The following is a 10,182-nucleotide window of genomic DNA, read 5'->3' as shown; positions in this document are numbered from 1 at the left end:
CGGTCTCCTCTCTCTCTCTCTCTCTCTCTTTCTCTCTCTCCTCCTCTGCCACATCCTCTGAACCCCCGAGACATCCACCGCACCGGCCCGCTCTCCACCTAGGGTTAGGGTTTCGAATCCCCCCTCCGATCGACGCCGAATCGAATCGAACCGAGGTTTGGACTCTTCCTCCTCCGGTCAAAATCGCTTTTTCCCGCGCCCGATTTCGTCTCTTTTTGCGGTTGGTTGCGTGTCGTTTTGGTTGGTCGCTTGATGATTGATCGAGGGGTTCTCGAATGGAATTCGATGGCAATAAGTGGTCTGATAATGATTTGTTTACTTTCTGATGGCGAATTTAGGGTTTGCTGGAATTATTTGGGGAAAAAGGAGCTCTAGACCCCTGTGAAATTTAGTTTAAATTTGAGATCAATACCTAAAGTTTGAAAATCGTATAGAACCATGTGAAAGATCTGTTTTGTGGCATATAATCCCCTCTGGAGTTGGTGTTTTGTCAAAAGTCGTTTTTTTTACTGTAGAAAATCATATTTTTCATGTGGTTCTATATCGTTTTCCAAGTTTGGGTGGTTATCACACGCTACACTACCGAAGTTTGAAAACAGTATAATACCATCTGAAAAGTACGTCTATGTGGCATATAATCTCTTTAGACTTGGGTTTTTGTTGCGAAATCATGTTTTTCAAGTGGTTTTATGCTCTTTTCATAATATAGGTGGCAATCACAAGTTAAATGTAAGTAGTGATTGTTGAAAACCGTATAAATCCATCTGAAAAACATGTTTCTGTTGTATAATCTCCTCTAGAGTTGGTGTTTTGTCACCAGATCTTAATTTCCAGGCCGTTTTATATCATTTTCAAAATTTGGGTGCTAATCACAAGTTATGTTAGCAGTAAGGTCATTGGTTCTCTTGGTCCAAAGAAAATCTAGACAACATCAGCATGGCATATTATAATTGGTGGTAATTGTTTTCTATTTTTTGGGTATTGAAGTGAAATATTAAGGTTATATGCTGCTAGCAGGCTTTAGTTTTCACCTCTTTTGCTACTTTTCTTTTGGACATGTAAATTAGGGCAAATGGTCATTACAGAATTCTTGCTATGCCTGGCATCACACAGATAGTTCAAGCGTCGGATCCACATGTGCACCCGAATCAGGATGAGCCTGGTTTGTAATCACCTTTGTGATCTTACTTACATATGTAGCTTGATGATGTAGAAGGAAACCCATGCACATGCACACTACCTCGATAACAGTAAACTACTCACGCTGTTCGATCTATAGTTCCTTGTCAATGTAATTTGCTGTTGAGGTGGAGGTTTTTTGATCTCTCATGGGTCTCCTCCCAGATCGGCAGATATAATTTGGTTCCATGGTCTGCTCATTCTGTATTTCACTTCTGCATTGAATTGCTCTGCAAATTTTTGATCCCCAAATGCAGTAGGAATGGAACTAGGTTATAGGAAGGTACCATATTGTATGTCATATAAGATTATGAAAAGTTGAACACTAAATTTGGTGGAAAGTTTTGATGCTTTCGGTAAAGGACAATACAACTTTTAGCGGATTCTTATAAATGGATAGTCAAGGCACTGAGGCAGTATTCTAATTTGGTTATCTTCCGACCCTGCCTTGGAGAAAATATATCTTTTTTTTTTTGTGTGAATAGGTTCCATTGCCACAGGAACTAGCAGTTTCCTTACAGAGTTAGAAAAAGGATAAATCGATCATGTGGCAATGGCTTTATATATTATGACAACATTAGCAATAAAATTGTTAGAATCATCGTTATGTTTACTATGTAACTATGAAGTGCAATGTCCATGATTTACGGGAATGCCATACTAGATAATACCGTTTGATGAGCTTTTTCGAAAAAAATCTTAAAATGTAGCATTTATGAAAAGCCACTGCAATCATTTCTCAATCTTTGTTTTAAGTATTGGAAGATCTTGTTGAGTAATCCTCACGTATGATAAAATTGACATGTATTGTTTTATAGAATATTTTATATGCTGTACATACACATACATTCTTTGTTTGATAACAGGCAGGCAGAATCACTTTCAAGGCAGCTTAAATCCCTCATATGATGCTACTTTAGAGTAGCGTGTTATGGCTTCTAATTCCTCTCATAAAAGAGCATTCGACTCTACCTCTTCGAAGTTAGAGGACATAAAGTTGAACAACAGCTGGGATGATGTGATCTGCCCTATATGCTTGGATTTTCCACATAATGGCATTCTTCTCCTGTGCTCTTCTTACAAGAAAGGGTGTAGGCCATTCATGTGTGATACTGATCAAAACCATTCAAACTGCCTCGATCGATTCAAAACCGTCCATGGATTTCGTGCTGCTGCGAAGGTTTCTGCAGATCAAAGCGAGGCAATTTCTGAGGGCATTCAAGTAATTTCTTCAAACCCTGAGAACTGCCCTACTTGTCCATTGTGCAGAGGAGAGGTAACAGGATGGGTAGTAGTTGATGAGGCCCGCCATTATCTGAACATGAAGAGACGATGTTGTGAAGAGAAACGCTGCTCGTATGTGGGCAACTACATGGAACTGGAGCAACATGCCAAGAATGAGCACCCCCACGCGCGCCCTTCAGAGATAGACCCTGCACAACAACTAGACTGGGATAACTTCCAGCAATCCTCAGAGATAATTGATGTGTTGAGTACTATCCATTCAGAAGTACCGAATGGTGTAGTATTGGGGGATTATGTTATCGAGTATGGGGACGACAGTCATGATGAGTTCGATGATTTCCCTGGTGATGATGGCAATTGGTGGACCTCATGTATTTTGTATCATGTCTTTGATAACTTTAGGGCTTCTAGAAATAGACGAAGGTCAGCAGTTAGTGAGAGGAGGAGAAGGCGCCACATGTCCAGCTATGATGGTTCGGTTGATGGGAGAGGATCTGTGTCGCCAATGGATGTGTTGGAGTACAATCTTGACGAAAGTGATGACGAGTTTGGAGGTGCAGCTACCGGGGGTGGAGTGGCATTGAGAAGTGAGAGCCAGCGCAGGTCCGTGTTGATTATTTCTGATTTCATCCTCTTATCCTTTAATGCTACTTGAAGTGGGTTTTTTTTTTTTAACTTGGCTGTTGTGGTAGAAGTTTTCATGATTTGTTTTTAATTAAATAACTAGTGAAATGGATTTGCAAACTTGAATAGTCAACTCTATGGCTAATTGTGCCTCCTTGAAGAGGAAAATTTCCTGCACTAAATGCTATTATCTTTCTCATTTGTCTAGATTATTTGCTGGGCATTTACACTTTCATGGTAAGCTCTGTTCATCTTTAATTTTCTTTTATCTAGTTTTGGAAATTTTATGTTGGTTGACATTCTCCAATAAAATGTTCCAATTCTCCTAAGAGCTTCCCAACTTTGATCTTGTTCTAGTTAACCCTATAAAATGTTTTGGAAAATGCTTGCTATATGTTTGCATGGTAACCATTTACTCAATTGAATGACATTGGGGAGATTGATTCCTCTGTTGTTTGACTATAAGTGATAGGCTCTTTCTATGAAAGAATTATAATCTTGTTGTGGTGCAACGTTAACTATTTATGCCTCATTTATTTTCCATTTACTATTCATGTTTTGTAAACCAATACTTCGAATACTCACCTATTTGATTTGAATCAAAAACATAGTTTATGAGGTTGCAGACAACAGTGTCAGGAAAAGCATCTTTCTTATCCTTTTTATTATAGATGGCTATATTTTATCGACTCGGGCTGATGTTTCTTCTCTGTATTGCAGCTATCGAAGACGCCGATCTCGCTTCCAGGACCCATAGACATCGGTGGTTAGTAACATATGTTCTGTAGCGAATATTTCAATATTTGTTGCTTCTCTAGTTGCTAATAACCTCTGCACACTGTGGTATTGTGAATAAGCGGATATTTATATGTAATTCCATGCTCGCAAGCTGCTACGTATATACTCATTAGCAAATTTTTATTGCTAATAGGACTTTTGAGTCTCAGTGTCCCATATTAAGATATGATAGATTTTTCACTTTAATTATCGTGCTCCCGATGACTTTTTAGGATCTATTTTGTGGACACTCTTATTTTGACGCTGTTAGGCAACTAGGCCTATACTTTTTCTTGCTGGGAAGCTACACTACCAGGTAAATACAGCAAATTACGAAAAATCAAGTTATTAAATACGAAGTTCTTGGAGTCTTAAGATCCTCTGTAGCAGTCCCAGGTGTTTTTTTCTTTTCAGTTTTGGCATTTCTTTTCAGTTTTGGCAAACACAATGTTCTGAGACAATGCATTCTTGCGTATTGACCCCACACCAAGAAAATCTACATCTTTTCGTACCCGAAGTTAGGGACCCGAGCATCAGATAAAAGCACATGCGGGGTTCAAATCCCCGGCCTCAAGGCCTGCTCTCAGATGCCAAACCACTGCATTAAATAGTTGATGATTTTGTTCATGTTATTCGCGTTATCATACTGTCGGTAAAATTATTCGAAAATTAGCAAAAATGTACTATGTTTTGCTGGTCTTGAGTAGCAAAGCTGCAGCGAATTTTGCATATATACAATAGAGTTTGTACTGTGGAGTGATGTTACTATGGATTTGGCTTTTTATTAGAGTAAAAGAGGTTTAGTACCGGTTCTGAAACTGTGTTATCTAAAAAATCAATCTAAAACCAGTATTAAAGGCGCGCAAAATATCTTTCGCGTGGAGTTGTAAGCAATCGCTTCTGTTTCAAATTTGGCTGGGTAGGTTCAGCATAAATAATCCTACTTTGCATCCAGCCTCGAAGAGTTACATTGTCTTTGGATCTCGGAAGAGTAGATATTTTGTTGCTAGGGTTCGAACCCATTGCAAAGGTTCGAATCTCTGACCACCTACATAATTTTCTATATATATACAATCAATTTATCTAAATAGTGGTTTGCTGTAACTCCCACGAGTTTTACATCTTATTGAATCCTATTCCCTAATTAAGAGGCCGTTATATATATATAAGAATAATGCTATGCTTTTAAACATCTTACAAGACTTTTTACAATGTCATAAATTTATTCTAGAGTTTCTTGATTTGTGAACACCAATCCCTAATGCGCGCATAACCACCTAAGTAGATCTGCAAAATGTTTTAAAAAATATTTATAAGCGTAACATAACTCCCTACAACAAAAACGGTCTATAGCGATACTTTTAAATATAGGTACATGTCAAAAAAGTGCTGCTAGCTAAAATTACCGACACTTTTAAAAAGTGTTGCTATATGTGGGGTCGCTAGGTATATAGTGACAGTTAAAGAGTGTCGCTATAACCTAAAAGAGTGCTGCTAATTTATCAACACTTATTTAAGTATTTAGCAACCGCCGAAACTCTATCTCGTTGGCTGCGGTGGCGGAGGAGGACGACAGGAAAGGATCTTCGTCTAGAATTTCAGTGGATTGAGTGAGGAGAGAAGAAAAGATGGTAATTGATTTTTCTTTTTTTTTTATTTTCTGTTTGTAATCGGACCAAATGGACTGGGTGTGGTGGGTTGAATAGAGTAATCTTTTATTTTTGGTTGGATTGGGCTTTATATTTAGGCATTAGCAGATGTTTTTTTAAGTTTTAGCATAAATTGGACACTTACTCAAAAGTATCCCAAACATGTGTCGCTATAACCTAATTATGTTGTAGTACCATATGTTTTTCTATGCTAAACCATTGATAGAATTTTTTTTTTGTACTTCTTTTATTTGGGGTTGTCAAAAGGGATATGGAGTTTAAAATTTGAAGAAACAAAGCTATGGCAACACTCCAAATCTTTCAAATCCTTGCATCGAGTTTCATCAAACTAATCAGGTTGGATCATTGACTAGATCCCCATGATCCAATGCTAATTAAGTAGCATTATTATTATTATTTAACTCCTAGCATAAACAAGGCTTTAGAATTTGTCTTGTCCCATAAATAAGCATAGCTTTAAATTTTGACCTTAGTGATTGTTCGCATTACAGCGACTAAATATTCTCGTATAAGCACGTTTAATTAGATAACGGTTGCATAGGAACAAGAGTATATATGCTTTATTAGAGAATCCAAGTTTGCTGTAAATGATTTGGTAAAAGTGCATATATATTACCAATCAAATATTTTAATTAACGACTTAATCTTATAAAAATCATAAAATATATTTTCAATCATACAAGGCCCCAGAAAAAAGGGAAAATAATTAGTGAAAAAGGCAAACACCTATATGCATGTACATATATGTATATATGGAGAAAATATAAAGCTCCCTTTATATGCATGCTACATATGTTTGTACATATCATGGCACAGTATAAGGAGAAAACTACAAGATGCATGTAGGGTAGGTGGAGGGGTTTGGTGGCCGACACAGTTTCTAGGTTTAAACATCAAAGAAGGGGAACATCCAAACAACCTTTTCTAAAACCAAGGGAGAGACACCCCCCCCCCCTCCTCAAAACCCAAAGAAGGGCCCTTTTCACAGCATGGAATTTGACTATGACCCACTTTGCATTTGCCCATTTGAAAAGTGACTCACACCCTTTATTTGTTTGAAGGATCAAGCTTGTGTGCAATAAGAATCTCTCATGGGCATGTGTTTAAATCGAATAAGACACACCACAGGTGGAGTTGATATGAGAGAGAGAGAGAGAAAGATCTAGAGAGAAGGAAAGCACTAAATGTTAATTACTTATATACAACTAGCATAGATACAATAATATATATATATATATGCAATGTGTACAAGTACTTGTGCATTTGAATTGTTCGACCTCTCACTTACATATATATATATACCTCATGATGCACGAGTTTGACTCAGGTGATCATCAAAAGATGCTTTAACAAATCTCAGTTTGTAATTTTATATACTAAACCTTGAGTTAAAGGAGTAGTAAATAGAGGCAGTGAATTGATGGTGGAAAAACGTTTCAAATTTGAATACAAATGTAATAAGGAGAGTGATACTGGTAACTAAGATTGAGCCTTTGATATGTAATTTATCGGCACGTCTTTCAATCTGAGCTGTACTTCATATAATAATGCAGCGATGCATACAAGTTAAACACGGTTATAAAATTTCAACATGGACATAAAGATTTTTTTTTTTTTTTTTGTTTGGGGAATAGGAATATATTTTTGAAACACTTTTGTATTAGTGTTTCATTTATGTCAAAAATTTTTTAAAAAATCTACTAAGGTCTAAATATAAAGTTTAATCCAACCAAAAATAAAAAATTTCTTTATTCAATCAATCCCATCTCTAGCCTATTCGGCTCGATTACAAATAGAAAAAAAAAAAATTTGATCACCATCTTCCCTTCTCCTCCGCTGTCGCAGCCGACGAGGTAAGATTCCGGCAGTTGAAGTTCGGCCGCGAGAATCTCGCAGGAGCCGTAGAGGGCTATGATCGCCACGTACGTGTCCCTCCGCCACAGGTCGCTGGAGGAGTGAGTGTCAAATATCAAGGCGACCCCACATATAGTAATACTTTTAAAAAGTATCGGTAATTTAGCTTGCGGCATTTTTTTTATTTGTACCGATATTTAAAAATATCGCTATATACCGTTTTTGTTGTAGTGGGGGAAGAGAGAGAGAGATTGAGAGAGAGAAAGGGGTGGTTATTTTTTTAAACCTTGTCAGATTTTGCTAAATATTTTAGTGTGGGCATCAGAAGACTGGATTTGAATTGTAACAAAGGGGACAAACTGCATTTTGGTGCAATATATTTATTAAAAATTTTAAACTACTTAATACCTACTCTTTAGATGAAGAGGACCACACATTAATCATTTATAATACTCCCCTTTTTGTCTCTACATCCACCTCAATAAAAGACCCTCCTATAACATGGACCCTCTTTGTGAATAGTGACAAGAGTGGAGCAAAATAAACCTCAACCAGAGAAGGAGAAAGAGAATCTCAGTTGTATCTTATTATACTATTAGGATAAGCATTGGATACATGGAGAAATGTGAAGGGAAACAAACTAGTGTGCCTCCCAAAGTGGCAAATGGGAATGAAGTAACCCTAATCCCTTTTTTTTTTTTTTTTTAAAAGAAGCCCTCAGTGCCACATTTGTTGACTGGGGTGTCCTCTGGTCAACAATAGCTGGAGAGGCCCTTCTCGAAGGGATGAACAAAATAGTAGTAATTAACTATTTATTTCTTTTTATGTGTCCATTGTAACTTATAAGGTTGGGGGAGGGAGAAACTAAGCATATCATGTTGTGGTTTCATGAGACAGACCCAGTGGAAGCTTATCAAAAGAAGTGACAACAAAAAAAAAAAGAAAAAAAGGAAAATTATGGTGCTTAATACTAGCCACAAGACTAGGCTATATATATAATAGCTACTAGTCTAAATGCAAATTAAACGCAAGTAATTAGAATCTTGATTGCTACGATCGAGTAATAATAACTACTCATTAATTGTTATTAATATTTGTTAAAGAGTATGTATGATTATTGATCCCCATGCATTTAAGGTTCTTTCCATGCCCTAAGACACCTACTAAGCTACATTCCAAGTAATCATATATATATATGCATGCATGCCTCAATCTCCTTTTTTATATGATTTCTAATTGTATTTTTTCCATCCTAACTTAATGTATAATATTATAATTATCTGTTCTACCTATTATATTCTTTTCCATAGATTAATATTGCTTCGATTTATACTTACTCTTGCTAAGTCTATGCATCCACTATTAATTGTATTAATCTTCTCCATCTTTGCAGATATAAGGGATCATTTGTCACTTTTAGAATATAGCGATATCTCTACAACTGGTTATGTATATACCATGCCATATAATTTTCAAGTACTTAATTGTATGCAACATGTGAAGATATAGAAAAACATGAACATTTTGTTTCTTTACTTTGACATGCCTTATAGTATAGTTATTGTCAACCCAAACTGATTGATGTAGAGAATATCTAATTTGACGCAGGGAATATCACTGCCTCAAAAGTATTCACGTACTATATATTTAAGATCTAAAACACAGTGCACATATATATATATATATAAGTGTATTATGGTTAATCAAAGAGACTTTTGCTCCTTGTATATATAAACTGATCGATCTTAAAGTAGCTAAACTTAAACGAAAGTGCAACAATTCATTCGGTAGCAAATTCGATCATCAGTAATAACTATTCATTATATTTTCAATGAAATAGAAGAAAAAAGAACTAAACCGATGTTTATATTAAGCCCATGAGCCAGTTAAATCACAAATTCTCTAATAAAAAACTAGAAACATCAATTTCAATTATCAAGAAAAATTGTTATGCAGATACGTATAGCGCTCTAGTTAATTATAAACCTTTTTTTCGAAAATGTGAGCTCAGGTACCAACCATTAAAGTCCTATGCCACTTGCACTAAGAATGTTAATTATTATAATTAAACCTATGATATAGTATATATAAAACGATCATTCTATGTTGAGATTCCATATATATCTTCTTTGATATTCATGCATGCGCTTAAAAAGTTTGTCAATGATATGAACATTGTTCACCTTTAACCTGTTTTGGTTTGATTCGTGTATATATATTATGTACATAGTTTCTTACTTTCTTTAGAGATACGTCTCTTGCTCCACTCATTAAGTATTGATTACATTGGCTAAACACCTTCCGGATTAAACTCAAAATATCCTTTATTGACTAGATCAAATGCTATGCTATGTTTTTTTAGGAAAAATTGTAATGTATATTATATAATTAGCATTTCTATTATAGGGGCTAGAAAAATGGAGCCTTCTTTTTAGATCCTAGTCTAGGAAGAAAAGGAAAGATCAAATCTTCTAAGAAGATGACCTTCCTTTCTTTGATTCATAAGTACTAATTAATAGCAAGATTCACATTTAATGTCCAGAGATTTAGTTTACAGAAATACAAAACATGCATGACCATATATGCACATTGTAACATAACTAGTGTTTGTTGCATTCAACATTGTAGAGTACCTAAAACAAGCACTTGGCTAATAACTTAATAGTTGGTACTCGCGGAAGTTCCGAGTTTAGCTGATTTCTATTTCTAGATGAACTTTTTTCTAAAAGAAAAAATAATAAACGAAGCGAATAGTTTGCTAACTTAATTTCTCAAAAAAAAAAAAATTGTAGAGTAATTAACATTTAAAGCAAGTCATTTTTGGCATGATTGT

General features: G+C 35.7%; 1 protein-coding gene across 4 annotated transcripts; it reads left to right on the top strand.

The window, feature by feature from the left end:
* On the top strand, positions 1-4,032 carry LOC109724903. 4 transcript variants are annotated; one of them, XM_020253885.1, is made up of 4 exons: positions 4-155; positions 1,086-1,162; positions 2,046-3,027; positions 3,769-4,032. In XM_020253885.1, exons 3-4 carry the CDS (start codon positions 2,111-2,113, stop codon positions 3,803-3,805), a joined length of 954 nt encoding a protein of 317 aa, XP_020109474.1. In that variant the 5' UTR covers positions 4-155; positions 1,086-1,162; positions 2,046-2,110; the 3' UTR covers positions 3,806-4,032. The 4 variants fall into 4 exon arrangements, with proteins under 4 accessions (XP_020109471.1, XP_020109474.1, XP_020109473.1 ...); XM_020253884.1 differs by having other exon boundaries at positions 5-155; positions 1,068-1,162; XM_020253882.1 differs by lacking the exon at positions 1,086-1,162 and having other exon boundaries at positions 1-155.

The sequence above is a fragment of the Ananas comosus genome, linkage group 19, assembly GCF_001540865.1.
Source record: "Ananas comosus cultivar F153 linkage group 19, ASM154086v1, whole genome shotgun sequence".
Taxonomy (NCBI): domain Eukaryota; kingdom Viridiplantae; phylum Streptophyta; class Magnoliopsida; order Poales; family Bromeliaceae; genus Ananas; species Ananas comosus.
This window is presented reverse-complemented; position numbering and strand designations above follow the sequence as displayed.